The 21,845-nt window shown below is 40.4% G+C and overlaps 1 protein-coding gene across 1 annotated transcript in view; it reads left to right on the top strand.

Annotated features, from left to right (window-relative positions):
- The window catches only part of PLPPR4 (phospholipid phosphatase related 4), a 77,884-nt gene that overhangs the window by 15,379 nt on the left and 40,660 nt on the right, over nt 1-21,845 (top strand). Inside the window, exon 2 of the mRNA XM_072129166.1 lies at nt 16,504-16,689. Coding sequence (XP_071985267.1) covers nt 16,504-16,689 — 186 coding nt within the window. The remainder of the gene's footprint in view (nt 1-16,503; nt 16,690-21,845) is intronic.

Genomic DNA, 21,845 nt, shown 5'->3' with positions numbered 1-21,845 from the left:
AAGTCGTGTCATGGTTCCCTAATGGAAAAAGCAGTTGGTACAATCCACATGAATGCCATGTCCCAAGAGTTTGCAGAGAAACTTTAGAGATCACTCTTTGCTCTTCCTTGAACTTCTTCTCAGGGGTGAATTAAAACTGCAATGGCGCCCTGGTCTGTATGAATATTATAACCCCTACAAATCTGGAATTCACTTCCTACATATGGTAGCAGAAGCTTCTGCCTGCTTTCCATCTCTGGTTTAATGACCTTTGGAGGTTTGAGAGCGAGAATAGATGTACAAAAATTTTATGGGTGGAGATCAAATTTGGTGGGTAGTTTGGGTGGCCATGGGCCTTCTAGAAGGCTTGGGCCCCGGGCTACCACCCAAATGCCTACATTATAATCTTCCACTGCTTCATTTGGTAGGCAGTAACCACTCTTCTCTCTCCACTTGGAGATGTTCTAGACCTGTTGTGTAGACATCACAATTTGGACCTTGTCAAAGTAGCTTAGGACCTTAGGTTTGCCAATTTTCTTGCTTCCAACACATGAAGAACTAACTTTTCACTTGCTTCCAATAAATCCCACTATTTGGCCATTATAACATTTTACTCAATGTTTTTCATTATCATCAGCTTCAGTGTTATGGCTGATCAGTGGGAATAAGTTTGACCTTTTGCATTGTTTGTAATTATATTTTGGTGAATTGCTACAGTACCTTTTCATGAACCACACGGGGAAACAACTGCTTAATTTATTCTTCTCATCCACCGCACCGTATGAAAGGCTGATATCTAGTGTTAGAACAAACACTTTCCTAATTATTGGAGAGACGGCATCCGTGTCTAAAACGAGTTCAGAAAGAAGGCAGCACTTACTATAATTATTGGAGTAATTAGCAAAGCGTTGAATGCTGCAAGCAATTCAGTGCGACCGAAATAAGCCTCTAAAAAGTGTAAAGTGTCGTGTTTTACAGTGTTCACCCTTTATGTATCCAAAGTGTCTCTGAGTCTGGATTAAGTTGAATAAAAGATGTTTTGTAAATTTATAAATGTACATTGCAGCAGAAATCTGCTTTACGGTAAAATTATACCACTGGTTACATATATTACAACTGTAATAAGTTGGATGATTTATTACTGCTAGACCAGTGTCTAGGATTTTTCTATCCCTTAAAACAGTGTTCTCTCATTCTATTGGGTAACAAAAAGTAATGTGTAATGCATAAAAGGAAAAAAGTAGGAAGATTCGAGCCATTGCACACCTTGCAGTGCTACACTTTCTGTCTCTCTTGTGGCCTTTTTAGGATTCTTAAATTCGTGATTATTATTTTTTCCCCTTTTTTATCAAATTTTAGTCCCATATTTTTTTTTTTTACCCCCTTCCACTCTGTTCATTCTACTTTGTCAAGTTTTTTCTACTTTAAGCCATTTATAAATAAAACTTTTGTATTCTCTAGATATCTCTAGATATCAGTTTGAGGCCCAATGCCAGGCCTGGGACATTGTAATCTTGAGCCAAAGAAAAAGCATGAGGTAGGAGCAGTAGCTGGTGCGTGGGCATTGGAAAATGCAGGAAACAGTAGCACCACCCGGGCACTTCCACCACATCTTCACCCAATGGTCACTCCTAAACTGAGCAACGAGAGGTGTGAGGAGGAGAAGCACCATGGTCAAGAACCCACTACCTCAGTCATTCCCCAGTCATTTAGTCTTACCCACCGTTGCCAACCTCTTTTACCCTGGCTCTCGGCAAAATGAGCATGTCCTATACAGGTCTCTGGGGCAAAAAAGTTGTCGATCGCTGCTTTAAAAGTGAACATATTTTCAATAAATTCTGCAGAAATTGTAAGTACTGTGTGTAACACTGTTTTTGGTCAATATATGTGTAATATGTGTTAATGTCATTCTCTGTCCTTGGTATCCAGCTGTGGAGGCGCTGATTGTATTATTATGCCTTTCTGAATTACCCAAGTGTGAACATGGTGTTAGTTGTCTATGCTGTTTGGATTGATTAGAACCAGGTCCTTCTCTTCCCTGCACTATAAGCTCTGGCTCATAGTTAGTTGGCCCACTGTATAAGCCAGTTTCTTACACTAGTCCCCTGCTCCCTTTGATGTTTGGATTTTTGAGTACTGACTCACTATTTAGGCCTGGGATCAGAGAGTCCTGCCCACTCCCACTGGATTTCTGACCATAGAGTACTGTGTTTGCTCTCATAGTTGTGACACGGCTCTGGTGACCATTCTTCTCTTTGTTTTGCACTTTGGAGCAGGACGGGAATTTCCTTTGCCATTAGTGTTTGCAACTGGGAAGTGAATTTGGCATCTGGGTCCAATGTCTGTGTAATGATCTGGAGCTTGGTCCTTGATCATTTCTTGAGTGTCTCTTTAAGAGCCAATACACTCTGCCCAGCTATTTTGCTGAGCCATTTGCTGCTACCTTCTGCAATGGATGGAATATAATGTACATTATTCCTATGTATGTATACCAAAGGGTTATTAGTTCTATTGATATTTAAATGTAACGGCTTCGGCTCTGATCCGACTCTTCTTAGTGAGCTGGATCATTAGGCTTTGCTCACTGAGAAGAGCCGGCTTTTCTAGCTCCTGAATGGTTCCCTATTAAATATATAATAGGGATCCTCAGTCCAGCCAGTCATCCCACTCCACTTTTAACCCTATTTTATATCGTTAAAGGCGGCATGGTGAGCGGATTAGGGGCGCATTAAAGTGAGCTATCGGTACTCTGAAGGAAGCTGACTATCGTCGTTCATGCGAAAGAGTTGGTTCATGACCCATCACTAGGCTGGAGTTCTTCAGCTACAAACAAAACTGCATCCTGCTATTCTTTGCTGCTGATGTAGCAGAGCCAATATGGCTCATTTGAGATCATTGCCTGCCAAAATGATCAAGGGTCCTTGCTGAGGTGCTTCAAGTTCCTGCTATCTAGAGGACTTTTTCCTACTAAGCCAGGTCAACTAATAGCTAACGAAATAACAACTAGTAGCCTTGCTAGCTCAGAGGAAGGGGTTTGTTATAATCTTGGAAACCTAGCTGCTCCCTCAGCACTTCTCCATAGAGTATGTTTATAATCTGACATCACACAGAACTAGCAAGTGGGAATTCAGCAGAAATTTGAAAAACAAATTAGAAAGAAGAGATAAAATACACAAAGGTATTTTTGTATTCACTTGTAATCAGTGATTGGTTAATAATGACCAGTAAAATTGAGTGGAATAACATATATACTAATAGTGTGCAGTTTGCTTCTTGCCACCAATATCTCTCAATTCTTGCCACATGGCTCTCAATTGTCGTTTGTAAAACCGAATTATTCACAGTCAGATATATAACTCTCTGGATGGTATTGCTAACATGAGATTCACTTTCAGCTTAGTATCTCTAGGTTTATTATCAGCACCTTTGGCTTTAAAGTAACAAATAATGAGCAGTACTGAAATAATTCTGGGTAGCTCTGACCTCCTCATCCTTATCCCCATCAATCCTCTGAGCTATCCACATCAGAATTCAGAAAGCAGTAACCTTTATCCTCCTCTGCTCTTCAGGATTCAAGCAAGGCCCTTTTTTGTGGTTATCATAGAGGAGCCTGAGGGTAACTTGCTAAGGGTAAATTGCTTTAATCTGGGGCATCTGTGGCCTTAACCATAACTCAAGCTGGGAGCTGGGTTTTTATGTCTATTTGTGGCACATTAAACATTGAAGGAACTTCAGCAATGGAAGAATTTATTAGCACCCACTCCATTCAGAACTGAATCTTATTTCCTGCCAGACCCTAGGGAACCATCTAACTACTGCCGCCTGCTTCAAATATCTTCTGTTGGTAAAAAACATTTAATTAAGAAAAATGCTTATATCTGATGGGTAATGGCAAGAGATTAAGTAATCATGAAATATTTTATTGGCTGAAGCTACGTCAAATTTCTCTTAAGATTCGGTTTGGGTCAGAATTGAATCGGTCAGAACCAATGTTGCTCCAATTTTTCTAGAAATTGATAACCCCCTCTAGTCCTGTAAAAAAAAATGGATTCTGAATCGACCCTAGAAAATCAGCAAATTTGTACCATATCTATGAACAACAAATAGCTCTGCTCATCTCTGGTCGCATTGTTTTTTCACAAATTATTCTAATCAATTTGCTACCTACCTTCATTGATACACACAGACCAATTAAGATTAATCCCAGAATAACACCCCTCAAATAACTTCTGAAAGGTAGTAGTTTGTATCAAGCTAAATTATAAGAATCGCAGGCCTCTAACTCAATACAGGCGGTCCCCTACTTAAGGACACCCGACTTACAGACAACTCATAGTTACAGACAGACCCCTCTGCCCACTGTGACCTCTGGTGAAGCTCTCTGGATGCTTTAAAATAGTCCCAGACTGCAATAATCAGCTTAAAATTGTCTGCAATGAAGCTTTATTGATAATCCTTTGTCCTATTACAGCAAAAAAATTTGAAACTCCAATTGTCACTGGGGCAAAAAAAAAAATTGTCGGGAACTACAATGATAAAATATACAGTTTCGACTTACATACAAATTCAACTTAAGAACAAACCTACAGTCCCTATCTTGTATGTAACCCGGGGACTGCCTGTATAGAGACCGCTTACTGTACGACAGAAGACATGACTGCAGGCCCAAGCAAGATAGACATCTCTTGGCCTACAGTTAGGACATAAGAAGAGGGATGTCACTTCTCTCCAGCATTGTTTTATACTAGTAGTTAAACCCTTCACTCTTCAAAGCAGTGGAGTTATTGCATGTTGTAGGCGTTCCTAAACAGATGGGTTTTCAGGTTACTTTTGAAGGTTTGAAAGTTCTGGGGGACAGTCTGACACGGTTGGTAATACAGGTGGTCCCCGACTTACAGATGACCCCAAGTTACAAACGGCCCTTTGGATGTTGGTAATTTACTGTTCTTTAGCCCTAGGCTACAATGATCAGCTCTAACAGTTATCAAAGGTGTCTACAATTAAGCTTTATTGTTAATCCTGCTTCTTACGCCACCAAACAGTTTTTAAATCCAATTGTCACAGAACCAAAATAATTTTGGCTGGGGTTACAATTATAAAATATACAGTTCCGACTTACATACAAATTCAACTTAAGAACAAAACCACAGGACATAACCTGGGGAATGACTGTAAAGTGAAGCTGAATCTGAGGATCTGAGATTACTTATGGGATGGTATTGGAATATGAATATGAACACAATCTTATGTTAGCTTCTTAAGATTTATATCTTACTCTGACTATACCTCTTGCTTAACTTCACAATGTATCAGCTTCTCCATAGGAATTCATCTAGATGACAGGGACTAAAATTAACTTTAATAAATCAGAAGACCTTTCTAGCAAAACCCTAACTCGCACCTTGTGACTCTCAATTTTCCTTTTCATTACCCACCACACTACGTTTCTTATCTCAGCAAATCGAAATACTTTTCTAAAATGAAATTAACCTCCAATCTACTAAAGATCTCAAAACCTGTGCTAAGCCAGGTTTGTTCTGACTGGGTCACATCAATACATGTACAATCAAAATTGTTATTCCACTCAGAATCTTGTATCTATTTTGAAGGTTGTCAATAGCAATTAAAGGAAATCTGCGACCAGGATGAAGATTGTAAATGAAGCACACTTACATAGTGAATATGTAAGATATGTAAAATAACAAAATTATTTTATTGAAATCAGTGTAATCACTTAATGGTCACCTCTGTGTATTGGGGTTTCCAAAACATTACCAGAAGGTATTCCAGTCTAAATCTAAGTCATAGTAAATACTGCAACTCCATTATTAAGACATTTATACCATGGGGGATAGAAGCTCTGAAATAATTTCAAATGCTAGCTTATTGCTAGCACTTGCAATTTTTCACCCCCAATCCACGACCTTCACGCCCAGGTGGTAGGTCGGCATGTAGGGGTCGGCGCAGGGGTTCCTGTCTCTGCCCCTGCGAACTCACTGCAGCTGGGGAATTTTGAATGTGAAAATTCACCGGCAGCGCTGGACCCTGCGGGATACATTAAGAGGCCAGAGCCAGAAATGAGAGCCAGGCTGCTGGTGTGCAATGGTGGACATGTAGAAGATGAATTACTGTACCAGCAAAGTAGGTCTTCTTTTGGGTGACATAAACTTTTAACTAAAAGTTTTGTTGAATGTAGCTTTTTATTTTTGGAAAAATGTTTTTTCACAAATGTGGTTTTTCCCCTAAAAAGAGGCATGGTAAGGGTGGCCTCTGCTGGATCTTTAGCGTTAGCTTCTGGACATGTAGTACAGGCCCTGGACTGTATGAATATAATGGCCCCCTACAAGTCTGGAATCACTTCCTACATATGGTACTAGAATCAGCTTATTGGTGTATGGAGGATGACTGTTTACTAATATGTATATCTTTTTTTAGGGTAAGGGGACCCCATAAAGTCTGTTATGGGGCCCTGCCTCTCCTAGTTACATCACTGGAAACAGCTGTTTGAGGATTTCATGAGTGAGGGTCCTCCTCAATATGAAATTTGGTAGGTGGTGTGGGTGGTCATGGGGACCCTAAAAGCTTGGGCCCTGGGGTACAACCAAACCATCTATATTATAATCCACTATTGTTGTGGCCTTCCTCATCATACATACTAGGATGAAAAGATCAGGTCTTCATGATCCCCATCGTTTATTACCTGATGCTCCAGATGTATCGTCCAGTATCCATTACATGATGCATTTTTTCAACTAGAGCCAAAAAGGGATCCAACAAGAAGAAGTATAAATTTTTCCTTTATATTTCATGTTCCTTTTGGATGTTGTATATGACATCCTTAATGTAAAACTAATAAAGTAATCCTGGAAAAAAAAGAATTATGGAATACATTTTAGCTCTGATCCAATATTTCTAAAATAAACCCTTCAGAGTAAGATGAATGCTACAAACACATGCACTCCGCAGGTCAGGTATTTTCATTATATTTTCATATGGATGAGTTATTCATTTCCAAACAAAAATGAGAAAACTCTAGAGGAAATGCATTTCCAACCTCACTCCATGGAATTCTGCCATCATTGTCATTCAGTCTCATTATTATACAGAATCTCTATGAGGAAGAACCACTATTGTTTTCATATCTGTTAATGGAGATTTCACAACTTCTTCCAGCTATTTGTGCCAGTGGTGTTCTTGGCCTCAACAAGGGAGTTCAGAAGGAGCTGTGAATATGAATGGATCCTCTACACTTTCCTGCTGTCATAAAAGCTGTTTATTTCTTAGCCTTTGACGCTTCTAGTTTCTGAAGAAGTCTGCTAGTAACCCGATTTTGCTCCAAAACTTTCAAACGCATTCACATAAATAAATACAGTCATACACATAAATACGGTATACACACTGTGAGAAACAATCACATACACCACATGCCTTTCTTTCAGGTTACTGGTACAAGACACAGGGAGACATTGGAATTTTTTTCCACCCCTCCTTCTTCTGGCTGACTACATTGCATTTTGCAATGTTGTTTGCCATCTACTGGTGAGGAGGAAGAATACCTACAGATGGTACACAGTTGTCCGGAGAAAACACATACAGATTTTACTGCATCACATATTAAAATAATAAATGACACTAAAAATACTTGACCTTTGTGTTCCAGAACCAGCAGCTTGGCACTGACTGCATCAGCCCTGTTTGACATGATGTTTTGGGAAAATCACTAGCCTCAGCAGTAACCTACCTCAATTGTGTATCATACAGCAATAGCCCAATGAGATGAGACCGACTCAAGTATATAGAATTGAGGGGGTCAAGAATATTTTTTATAGTCATTTTTAACACAAAATGTAGAACCCCTTTTAATGTCAGACTATACAGATTTTACATACAGCAAGCATAAAAAAGCAGTGGGGATCATTCTCATCAATATTTAAAGTAGATACAAAATACAATAGATTCATCTGAATATAAACTTATTTACTTACTCTATATACTTTGCTGCATTTTAATAGCAAGGGGAAGCTGCTGCACATTTTATTAGTGAAAGGAGGCTATGGCAGATTTAATTAGTGAGGGGAGGCTGCTGGTGCACATTTTATTATTGAGGGGAGGCTGCGAGTGGAGGCGGTTTCTGCACATTTTATTGTTAAAGGGAGGCTTTGAGGGGCGGCTGCTGCTGCACATTTTATTATTGAAAGAAGGCTTTGAAAGGAGGCTGCTGCTGCACATTTTATTCTAGACAGGAGGCTATGAGGGACGGCTGCTGCTGCACATTTTATTATTGAAAGGAGGATGTGAGGGGAGGCTGCTGCTGTGCATTTTGTTATTGAAGGGAGGCTGTGAGGGGAGGCTGCTGCTGCACATTTTATTATTAAGGGAAGGCCACGAGGGGCGGCTGCTGCTGCACATTTTATTTATAAGGGGAGGCTGTGAGGGGAGGTTGCTGCTGTACATTTTATTAGTGAGGGAAAGCATTTCCCACCCTAGGCTTATACTCGAGTCAATACGTTCTCCCAGTTCATAGTGTTAAAATTAGGTGTCTCGGCTTATATTTGGGTCGGCTTATACTCGCATATGTACGGTATATTATGTAGTTATTTTTTCTCACCACCACAAAATAATGTGTTTGAAATAACACAGTTTCCTACTTAAGTCAGTAAGAGTTTTATTTTACTTTTTATTTTTATTTAACTTTTTTAAATTTGCGCATAAAACTGTGCAGGGATTGAGGGGAAACTTACCAACTTTGATTTTTAACCCCATCCACAAAATAGAGGATGATAATTTAATAAGTGGAAACTCAACTCCTGGGAACCCCACCGATCACAAGAACGGTCCTACACCAATCACGTAAATGGAATAGGGGCTCTGTTGCATGAAGTAGTAGGATGAAAATGTGTTCTGATGCTTCATTCAATAATACAAGAGTGTTGAAAATTTCAGAGCATAGCACTCACCTATCTCCCCAGTACTAGAGATAGAAAAGCGCTGTCCTTTGCTATTTCCAATGCTCCCATAGCATTAAATGGAACGACAGGACACATTCTTAACCAGGACCACTGCTCTTATGTTTGGTGTGGGTGCCAGCAGTTAGATGTCACCATAGTTAATGTCCTTAACGTGATCCTTTCACTATAACAGTCCTTTTTGAAGGCAGCATGTTATAGAGCAAGAGGAGCCTAAAATATTAATATGTAGTTTTAAGTATATAGACTCCATATATCTTGTATTTTATATTTTGAAATTTCTGTTCTCTCTGTGCTGTTCAGTTAAAGATGACTGTCAGTCACAAATAGGGCCATTAGCTTGATATCACAAAAGAGGCCTGAGGCCAAAGGCTCAGCTGGCTTCATAGTAGATGCAGCACTGTGTCTACCCAACTAGTCTGAGGTCTGGACATTACAGACATGATAACAATTACGAGGGTCTGTCAGCTACCCTGACATTATAGCATTCTGCAGGAAAGTTCCCATTTTCCTTTTGTCCTTAATTTGTCTTAATGTATGAAATTTATGTACCAGTGTTACATAATATTAAAATCTTAATAAAGAAATACTGGAAAATACATTTTCCATTCTGAAACATGTTTATGAATTAAGTAACATTCTATTCTATTGCTATTCTTTCGAGCAATAATTGTCTGTTACTATTGATGCAGTCAATCTGACTGTGACATCACTCTGACATGGGAAACAGTAAATCCCATTTTGGGCTGGAGACTACAGAGACTTTCTGTAAGGCTTCTGATGGTTTTATTTAACCATTAAGTGACAGCTGCAGTCTGTACATAGCCCATGTGCCTGTGTGTATGACTGTGACTGGCCAAAGAGTAAATTAAATAATATTACAAAAAAATGTTTTATTGATACATTTTGAACACAGCAAGTAAACATATACCAGGATTGTAGACTCGTCAGGAAGACATGTCAGGAAGGGTGGCAGGTGCCCTTTACATTCAGTGACTCATGTCAGGTGATGCATGTCTCATGGTAGACATTCTTTTTCCTTTTTGTCTACTTCTGGCCTTGACAACTTCTCCTTCCAATCAAAATGTTTTCAACCAAGACATATTTTGCCCTTCACCCCTGCAGTCATCCGCTGCATCTACTGTATACCAGACCCAAGGATAGAGACAGAACACAGCGGTGCTGTAAAGCTATAATGTGATATAAGAACCTTCTCCTGGTCCATGTCAAGATTACTGCAACATTGTGAACAGCCATGGACCCAGGAACGTGGGACCCTTGGTGACCACCCAAAAGGCCTAATGAGGATCTACCGTTGCCCACACCAGATTCCTTTATATCCCTCGGTTTCTTGCTTGCTGGGTCCTTTCAAAAACAACATATGGATTGTAGTTCATAGACTGAAGTTAGCCTTTAGGCAGGGTCATCAATATCACAATATTGGGAATTCAAAATAAATAGTACCCCAACTAAATAGCTAATTTTGAGAGTCAAAGCAGTAGAAAAAAGGGGAGGCATGCACTATGTATGCATTTATCTTCTTCTGTTTTTCTTAAGTCACAGGTTTCTGTCCTATATAATAATCAGATGCAAGAGTATTGATCATTTTTCTATAATACGTTTCTGTAAATTCACTGAATTTTGATGAATTCAAATGAAAAGATGCAGCCAGACTATACATTTGTTTGTTTTTTTTTTGCTTCTTTTGATGTAACCCTGGGATTGGGAACCTTTTGTGCAAAGATTTTGTACACATTTTAAAAGCTTCCAAATCACAAATCTGGAAAGCTTGGGGAATAAGCCAAAAATCACAGTAGAAAAAATTACATAAATCCATTGTTGATTAGGGGACATACAACCAAAAGAAAGAGTAATGGAAGACACAGACAGTGAGCCCTAACAGTAGATTCAACCAGCTGTCTCTAACTACATGCCAATCCTACCATAGATGGTAAGTGACAACTGGGTGACATTCCCTTTCTGAGCCAAAGTCAAACAAAGAAACAAAAAAAGGTCAAAACAAAATAAAGAAAAAAATTGCACCAAGCACCAATTCACACTGTAAATCTGAAGTAAATGCTAATATAAAATATATTTATTACTTAACACATTGAATGGGATATACAGACAAATGTATGCTAAGTGAATTACACATCTAATTATAACTGATATAACATGTTAATAACAGTTAAAGCATAAGGTAGACATATCAATATATATAACATCTCTCTAGATCACAGGCTGGGGTAAAAAGGCAGAGGGGCACTAAAGGGCACACTTCTACCATAAAAATGATTGATATAAGATAAAAAATAAGTTTGTAACCGGGGGTATTTTTTATAAAGGTCCTTCTTGCTGCTATATCCTTCTTAAAATCAACTGCCACGCTCTTAGGGCATGGGGACAGTGGTGTCTGTCTCTGCGTCCTCCAAATTCGTGTGCGCATGCGCAGGTCGGTTACACTCCGTCTAATCACGGTCACAACGTTCAAAGTTGTCAGTCTCCGGATCCGGGACAGCCAGGTAAATGGAGGATTTAATAGATGATTTAATGTTCTTCCTTGTTTGTGTTGTTCATGCCTATAAACATTGTGTTATATTCTAAAAGTATATTATATTCAGCTATATTCAGCCCCATGCCTGAAGAACGTGGCAGTTGATTTTAAGAAGGACATACCAGCAATACGGCGAAACCGGGAGTTGAACGTATCTTGCAAACAGCTAAAACATCTTTTGAATACAACAAATTTGACATTAAAGAAGATATCATTCTTTTGTATGTGTCCTAAGTCTGCACAGGATTTCTACTGCCCTTTCTCTTGTTTCTACAAACATTATAAAGGAAATACTTGTCACCCTAAAGGAGAGATTGTAATATTTAAGGATACAAAATGTCAGTCCGTCTCTGAACACCCAGATTTTTGTGACCAATTAAGAATGCATCTGTAACACCATACAGTCAAGGACCTTTATAAAAATACCCACGGTTACAAACTTGTTTCTTATCTTATATCAATCATTTTTATGGGCCCTTTAGTGCCCCTCTGCCTTTTTAGCCCAGCCTGCGATCTAGAGAGATGTTATATATATTGATATGTCTACCTTATGCTTTTAACTGTTATTAACATGTTATATCAGTTGTAATTAGATGTGTAATTCACTTAGCATACATTTGTTTGTATATCCCATTTGATGTGTTAAGTACTGTAATAAATATATTTTATATTAGAATTTACTTCAGACTTACAGCGTGAATTAGTGCAATTTTTTTCTTTTTTCCTTTCAGCTTAAAACAGGTAGGCATCTGTATATCACCATTAGCACACCCACTGTCAGTTTATCCCAATATCGGCATCAGGGTAGTGCGGAGATTTTTTCTTTTTCTTTTTTCTTTTTCTTTTCCTACAAAACAAAATACAGTAGGAAGGTTCATCCAATATGGTGTAAAACATAAAGTACTACTCATAACAGGGTAGTAAGGATGCCAATTCACGATTGGGTGCAGATGTCACATCAATATTAAATTATCCGTACAACATGAAACCATAATTGTGCTAAGTCTGGGCAAATTTTTGCACATTTCAGTTGAAGCATACCTTAACCTGTCACAACTTTTTAAGCTTTAAACGGAGCTTATATGTGCCAGGCTCTATATTAAAACTATACTTTATGCTCCACTTTCACACTAGGAGATGCTATTCAGCCAATGAGCAGCTGAGGAGGGTCATTGGTGTGCCCACCCTTTTTTCTGTGGAGTGGGGAGAAAAACAACTATGCATGCTTATTTGCTGTATCATCCACTGGGGAGGGCTATTATTCCATCCCTGTCTAGCAAGGGCAGATGAAGGCCAGGGCTAAAGTCCCTGGGCTGTATGAATATTATAGCCTTGACGAGACTGAAATTCACTTCCTACATACGGTATTAAAATCGAGCCTTTAGGGGAATGGAGGATGCGTCTCTTCTGCCTTCTTTCAATCTGCACTTTCAGGACCTTTGGAGGACCTTCAAAGGTCTTGAAATGGCTCTAAACATGTATGCAGGTTTACAAGGATTTAAATGGTTGAAGTTCCTTCTCAGTATAAAGTTTGGTGGCTGCTCTGGGTGGTCATGGGCCCCCTAGAAGGCTTGTTACCCAAACCACCTATATTATAATCCACTACTGCTTTCTACTCTCCATCCTAGCTGAGCCATTACCAAGATCTCATACCTTTTCCCATTTACTAGACATTTGGCAGACAGGCAGACAGAGCTCAGGACAGCTGGCATCCCCGATCCAGATCCACAAGCTTAATACCCCTGAGAATACCATTCTGCAGAGCAGCGTCTGAGGCCTGATGTATGTGAGATGTATGTTAGAAGATTGTATAGTTCTCTTTTTTAAATAAATACATACTACTAATGATAAAACAAATACTAAAATCCCTGTAAACATGATCCGTCATCCCAGACAAAGCAAATATTTCTGTCCCAGCTGTACGGATTATATGGGAGTATTTGTACATCATGTTATTCCAGCAGAGCTTTGGGCTATAGGAAACATAGCAGGAAAAATAATAATGTTTCATGGCATTTTCTGCTTGGAGCAGCTGATGTCACATTTTTTGGCCCTCGTGTCATTACCTTGGGGAAAGAAACTGCGTTTGGGTAACATTTATACTGCAATGTCTGAACTACTTATGCTTCAAGGTCCTCGTACAGAAAGTTGATTGTTTTTGTCCTCATTTTATTGTAAAAGACAAATGATAAAAATCTGCCTCTATCCTCTACTATGTCTCGATCACATGAAAGTCACATGTTATTCATATTATACCTCCAGGGTTGCCCTCTGCACTAAGCCTAATTACACCCATGTTAAAGACCTACCATATATACTCGAGTATAAGCTGACCCAAGTATAAGCCGAGGCCCCTAATTTTACCACAAAAACCTGGTAAAACCTATATTTTTTTTACTCGAAAAAAGCAGAGTTTGGGTTTTCAGCACATTTTTGAGCTGAAAAACCAGGCTTATACTCCAGTATATATGGTTGGATTTGACAAGAGACATCAACTATTATAATATTGCTTTGTGATAATAATAATAATAATCATTATCATCATCATCATAAAGTGATTGGATGATAACTCCTCCATAATGTTACACCTGAGCAACATACCTCTCAATTTACTACTTGTTATAAAGCACGTGGTAGTGGGATTGGTGGTGTTGTTCTATCATGTGCTATCGAGCCATCAATGATACTGCTTGTATCTAAATTGCGTATACAGCCAGTTCCCATATTACGTACAGGATAGGTTCTGGAGGTTTGTTCTTAAGTTGAATTTGTATGTAAGTCGGAACAGGTATATTTAGTGTAACTCCAGACAAATTGTATTTATTGGTCCCTATTGGTTTCTAAAAAGTTTGGATTGGCAAAGGAACAAGAATTAACAATAAAGGTTTATTGCAAACACCTTATAATCAGGAGGTGCAACCGGGCCCGCAGGGAGAGGAGGGCCTGTGGCTGTCATGATTCAATACAATAGCATCTGCCCTGTGCTCTGCACCAGTACAGGAAGAAGGCAGTGATGTTATATTGATCGGTAATAGCCATGTGTGCATACAGAAAGTATATTGAAACATTGTACAAATAATAAAATGTATTTTATGACAGTGGAAAACCCCTTTAACCCCTTCCCGACCGGGTCCCGGTGCATGGAGAGGGCTCGCGGGCCGAGCCCTCTCCATAGCCGGTAAGTCTTTGCTGCATATTGCAGCAAAGGCTTACCGGTAACACCCGCGATCGGTGCTAGCCGACGGGGAGCGGTGATCCGTTGCCATGACAGCTTCGGGTCTTTTAACCAATTCATTACAATGTGCTATCAGCTGTAAAATCCAAGCCCACAAGAAAACGTCGCAAATGTGTTTTTTCACCATTTTCACTGCATTTGGAATTTTTTTCCCGCTTCCCAGTACGCACCATGGAATATTAAATACCGTCACTACGAAGTGCAATTTGTTACGCAGAAAATAAGCCATAACAGAGCTCTTTGTGTGGAAAAATAAAAAAGTTATAGATTTTTGAAGGTGGGGAGTGAAAAATGGAAGTGAAAAAACTAAAAAAGGCCAAGTCGTTAAGGGGTTAATTCCTCAACTCTTATATACCATGACTACCCCTTGTGCACCCATTTCTTATTATCCCACGTTATGTGACTAGGCTTCTTAAAAGTCACACGTTGATGTAGAGGATATCGTCTTATTCACTATAGCAGTGAGGGACAGCTTGCCTTTTCACTCTTATTTCTAAATTCCTTACCCAGAATTCCCAATGGAGCACGCATGGGCTTGAAGACTCTGTATACATTAAAAGGTGTACAATCTCCACAAAAAGCATTAATCCTGTTCTGGATCACATCTAATGACAGATTGTTAGATTGATTTTAATGAAAATATTAAAACTTCCTCCACAACTTAACCCCTCAGACACTGGGTCTCCGGTGTCTAATGGGATATATGGCTCTACATATCTTTCACTTGTATTGTTCAGAAGGGTACCACCTCCCTATTCCCAGACATGTCCATATTTTTATGCCTCACATAGTGATGTCTGATATGTGCAGTCACCCAGTGATTGTTTTGTACACTACAGCCTATCAATAGATTTTTTAGCATGGTGCGATATTGTAAATGATTACATTACATTCTTGAGAAATATGATACTTCAATGGATGGAAAATATGTTAACAATGGACACACCTGTACATTACTTATTAATTGACAACATTTCTTTGGTTTTCTATATATACCTGTTTCAATTAATAATTTTCTCAGGCCTGTAACTACAGTGGTAGCAGCCATAGCGACTGCTATGGGGCCCACAGTGTCAGGGGGCCCCGGTATCTGACCTGACACACTAAAGACTGGGAAATGTGTACCATTTTATGCATATTATGCTGCACATTGTACAGCATGATATGCATAAAACAGTGAAATCTTCCTCAGCTTACAGCTTAGTCAGGAATTCAGATAGGAAATGTCAGGGGAGGGGATGGTAGGACTAATAATCTTTTATCTCTAGCTTCCTGTCATCTTCTTCCCCCATGTGATTTGCAGTTACTGGGAAAGATATGTGCCCTCAACCTCCCTGGGATAAGAAGACTGTCTGGCGAAGGGGTAAAAGGGCCCCATTCTGAAGTCTGCTATGGGGCCCAGCCTCTCCTAGTTACGCCTTAAAATTTTCTGGTTTATTAATAAAATCACATACATTTTTATGTACAAATCCATGTACTGTATTTGATTTGCTCATACTATGGAAAGCAGGTGAAGGCCTTGTGTCTCACTGACCTCACCCGGGGATCCAGTGGACAAATACAGCACGAGTTCTGATGACCTGCCTACTGATGTAGATTTCTATTATGGATCAAAAAGTTTAAGGGATTACTTATCGAATATAGTCTGGAGTCCACAAAATCACAAAAAATAGATATCAAAAATGGGTGTCCTTCATAATGCCAGAAAATAAAATTATTGTCCGTAGTGCACATATTGATTAATGTTTTTTGTCTGTTTTTTGACATAGCTCCCCATCCTGGCCTCATCGGTGGTCAGCCTGTACTTCCTGGAATTGACAGATGTCTTCAAGCCAGTTCATTCAGGATTCAGCTGCTATGACAGAAGCCTTAGTATGCCCTATATTGAACCTACCCAAGAATCTATCCCTTTCCTCATGTTGCTTTGTTTGGCATTCGCAGGACCTGCAGCAACAGTAAGTACAGCCATTATTTATTCTTCCTTATACCTCAAAACTGGAGATAAAAATCCATCTTGTATGTATTAAAGAACACTGACACACAGTAAAGCTAAAGAGACGACGGGGGAAATAAATTGTCTCATTTTTGCGACTTTTCACTTGTCGTTTCTCAAGTGCGCCTTGGTCTGCACCTTGTGCAATGTGCCTTATGTATCTTAGGCCCCTTCCACACTTGCATTGCAGATCACATCAGAGTCTGATCAGGGTGCGATCAGTGTTTGGTCAGTGAAAAACTGACATTTCTCATCAGAGTTCAATCAGTTTTCAGTCAGAGTTTGTTCAGTGTCTCAGTTGTAAAGGACTCAGGGCTGAGCTCTATCTTTTCTATGGCAATTGATGAGTGAAAAATGCATTGCACTTGCATTGGACTTGCATGTGTCTCAGAGTGCAATGCGTTTTTGATGTGCAGCACCCTCGCCGATGCAAGGCAGAGAAGTGGTTGCGTATACGTCCCACCATATAGTTTGCAGCCTGTGAAGGGTCTGATCAACCCCACAGCAGGTCACTACATAACAAATACCTCACAAGGATGGGCATTGCAGTGGTAGATCCTGCCCTGTAAGGTAGGAGTTAATTCTTTGATGTGATGTAAGATGTATCATCCAATCACATGTGTTATCCTAATGTCTGTGAGCTGAGAAGTAATTGGAGGAGTAGCCACCACCTGACCAGTGGAAGTAACAAAAACCCTGGTCAGGAAACTTCTAGAGAGAGAGTCAGACCCAGGAGTCTGAAGAAGAGAGTGCAGTGTGAGGAGAGAGTTCACTCGCTCAGATTAGAGACTCTGAGGAGTCAGTGCAGCTTGCACATCAGACCAGAGCAGGTGAGCCCAGCTCCCTGCTGAAGACTGTAGTGAAACAGTTAGTTAGGAAAGGGATTTCATCCTACCTTCAAGGGTGATATCTGAAGCAACCCAGGACAAGCTGAAGCATCCTACTAGGACACAGCTATCTCCCAGCATGCCTTTGGCATCCAGGCTGATGATCTACATCCTGTGGCTCCCTCCAACTGCATCTCAGCAATCTACCATCCTGTTAAGGCACGTTGCTGCGGTTCCTGTCAGTTCCAGTAAAGAACTGTAAGTTGTTTTTGTTCAACGTCTGCCTCCGTCTGGTCCCTGCTACTACGGCTGTCACCATCACGGGCACCCTGTCCACCCATACTCTAGACACCAAATGGTTTCCCCAGGGAGAACCACTATAGCAGCCTCTCCCTCATCATTTCTTGCACACACCACCTGCTGGAGACCTGCCAGGCTGTAGGACAGCCCTCCGGTTCCCCATACCAAGCACCGTGACACTAGCGTGCCTAGGCCGCAACGGCCAGCCACTCAGGTACCGCGGGCCCCGGCTGACTCCAGACCCCGAGAAAAGGCTAGGCCCCCGGTGGGGGATGTTGCAGATGCATCTCCATAGACTTGTATGTTGCGTTTTTCACGTGCGTGACTTGCAAAGGTAGAGCATGCTGAGATTTAAACGTGTGTTTAAAAAAAAAACGCATGTGTGCGTGAAAAAGTCTGAAAAAGCCCATTAATTACAATGGGTCAGAGTGCAATGCAAGTTCTGCACGCCAAAATCATGCTCAGAACACGTGGATGAAAAACACAAGTGTAGAAGGGGCCTTAGTTTCCCAGATGTTCCGTGTGACTTTCCCCTCATGTATCACTTTTTTTGCTTATTTTTGCGGCTTTTTAGGCGCAAATCTGTGCCTGGTCCAGGGCAGGTGCAAAGGAAGCATTTTATTCATGGACCCTATCTTAACATATGAATTATTTCACATGCTTTAAATGTTTAACATTTTTCACAGTAACCTGTTTTTTGAAAATTCTGAAATTTTTTCATTTACATTTTTTTTTAAATGTATTGGTTACTTCTAAGGGTGAGGTCAGACGTTGCTTTTTGATTGCGTTTTTAAACTAATTACAACAGCTGAGGAGAGGTGATTTGCCTAATTACTTTACTGTTAACATATGCGTTTACAAAATGCTATATAAACGTGACATTAATGCATGTGTTAACATTGTGTTTACTATGCGTTTTGTAAATGCAAATGTTAACAGTAATGTAATTAGGCAAATCACCTCTCCTCAGCTGTTGTAATAGGTTTCAAAACGCAATCAAAATGTGTGCTCGCAGCCCTAACACCAAGTGTGACCGCAACCTCATATGTCGTCATCTCCCTGGGGTATGACTAGAGGGCTTAGAAATGCAGGACACAGCCTCAAATTCCAAATTATTGGTAGTGTCCACTCCTGCATATAACCCCCTCATGTGGCTTGTATCCTCTCCTGTATATAACCCCCTCACATGGCTTGTGTCCACTCCTGCATATAACCCCCTCACATGGCTTGTATCCACTCCTGCATATAACCCCTCACATGGCTTGTATCCTCTCCTGTATATAACCCCCTCACATGGCTTGTATCCTCTCCTGTATATAACCCCTCACATGGCTTGTATCCTCTCCTGTATATAACCCCCTCACATGGCTTGTATCCTCTCCTGTATATAACCCCTCACATGGCTTGTATCCTCTCCTGTATATAACCCCCTCACATGGCTTGTATCCACTCCTGTATATAACCCCCTCACATGGCTTGTGTCCTCTCCTGTATATAACCCCTCACATGGCTTGTATCCTCTCCTGTATATAACCCCTCACATGGCTTGTATCCTCTCCTGTATATAACCCCTCACATGGCTTGTGTCCACTCCTGTATATAACCCCCTCACATGGCCTGTGTCCTCTCCTGTATATAACCCCTCACATGGCTTGTATCCTCTCCTGTATATAACCCCCTCACATGGCTTGTGTCCACTCCTGTATATAACCCCCTCACATGGCTTGTGTCCACTCCTGCATATAACCCCCTCACGTGGCTTGTATCCTCTTCTGTATATAACCCCCTCACATGGCTTGTGTCCACTCCTGCATATAAACCCCTCACGTGGCTTGTGTCCTCTCCTGTATATAACCCCCTCACGTGGCTTGTGTCCATGTGGATTTGAGACATTTGCAACAAAAAGTCTAAAAAAAAGCCAAAATTTGCACCTGCCAGGATGGGAGAAACTGAACATGTATCACAAGTAAAAAGACAGGATCATACATAAGGTGCAAAAAAGAGCTTCCAAATGTCTCAAAAATTCACCACAGAGAGACAAAACTATGATAATTGTCCCTCAACATCTATTTACTGAAAACCATATACTCTACAGTATAGAGACCCTGTAGATGCATAATGTAAAGTACACTTTCCATCCACACAGCTTTGAAAATATTCCTGCTAAGCATAAGTGGATTCTGTTCTACCCGAGTCTTTATGCTGCTAACAATGAGGTACATTCAGCCTCACAGTACACTGCAGGAGGCAGGAATACCTGACGTCTTAGAATGTTCTTTTTTTCATAAAACATTAAATGAAAGTTCTTAGAACTTTGAACCGTGAGATAGAAAGTAAAAAATACATATAGTGGAAGGTGGCAATCATGAGGAAAAAGGTTCACAGAAGAAACGGTGGCTACCTTTGGGCAGTGTTGGACTAGGATCCCTAGGTCCCCCAGTGAAATTGATTCTAGGAGCCCACCCTACTGATATATTACCTACCTATAATATGAGAGTCTAAAACTGGGTATTTCTAGGCACTTGTGAGGGAGGTAGTAAAATAAATGATAAAGTAATAAATTTCTCTGTTCCTCTCTTCCAGTGTATGGCTCAAGATTTACAAGCAGGGTGTTACAAGTTAAAAATGCTGACAACATTTATAAGAACTGATGAAAATTTAGGATAACTGATAACTACTCTGTTACCATGAGGTCACTGGACAAAATTTAGAATGAAAACTTGGCTCACTATCACTATGGATGAAACGCTACCCAGACCGAGCATTGTCTGTGACTCCAGTACTCATCAGACAGGCAGAAGTGGAATCCCCACAGGTGACAGTCTTCTCCTTTGGGTATAGAAGTGCACAATGACTTCACCCAACTGTGAGGTTTCCAAAGAATAGTCTGCCAGATATCTTCAGGTTTATGCAGCATATCTCTCCCTATTTCCCCTAAAATAAGACATCCCCCGAAAATAAGACCTAGTACAATTTTGTTCAATCTTAGAAATATAAGGCCTCCCCTGAAAATAAGACCTAGTGGCAGACATTGCTACATCTCCCCCCAAGCCGTACATTAGTATTAGTAGATCTTTTAGATGCTACAATAGGTTGTGACATGGGTGAAGAATTGCAGAATAAAATTACTGACTGTTGCAGGACCAATAAGCTACAAGCAACTACTGGACATGAAGTGGTAATTTAAGGAAAGTGCTATTGCTAAATATGAGAGGTTAGGGCCAAATATTCCAATAATTCAGAGTTTGGAGAGCTATAAGGATGTTTTAGAAGATGATTTTTTGTTCACCAATAAATGTAAATTCTACTTCATGGACAAATAAGACAACCCCTGAAAATAAGACCTAGTGCCTCTTAAGGAGCAAAAATTAATATAAGACACTGGGGCAGATTTACTTACCAGGTCCATTCGCGATCCAGCGGCGCGTTCTCTGCGCTGGATTCCGGTCCGACCAGGATTTATTAAGGTAGTTCCTCCGCCGTCCACCAGGTGGCGCTGCTGCGCTGAAAAGCATCGGAACGCACTGGAGTTCACCGAGCCGGGCTGAGTGAAGGTAAGTGCAAGCTCCGGGACAGATTTTTTATTTTAAATGCGGCGGTTTTTCCGAATCTGTCGGGTTTTCGATCGGCCACGCCCCCCGATTTCCGTCGCGTGCATGCCGGCACCGATGCGCCACAATCAGATTGCGTGCGCCAAAATCCCGGGGCAATTCAGGGGAAATCGTCACAAATCGGAAATATTCGGGTAACACGTCGGGAAAACGCGAATCGTGCCCTTAGTACATGACCCCCACTGTCTTATTTTCGGGGAAACAGGGTAGTATAGTTTTACCTGGATAACAAAGTTTCTAACTGTTCTTAATAATAATATTTCCCCCACAACAAAGTTGACCATGCTTTGCCCACTATATATACCATATATACCCCTTACACTGCAACTCACCACACTGTGTTTCCCACATGTATCAAATATACTACTCCATAATAAAAC

Source organism: Engystomops pustulosus, chromosome 10, assembly GCF_040894005.1.
Source record: "Engystomops pustulosus chromosome 10, aEngPut4.maternal, whole genome shotgun sequence".
NCBI classification, from domain to species: Eukaryota; Metazoa; Chordata; class Amphibia; order Anura; family Leptodactylidae; genus Engystomops; species Engystomops pustulosus.
This window is presented reverse-complemented; position numbering and strand designations above follow the sequence as displayed.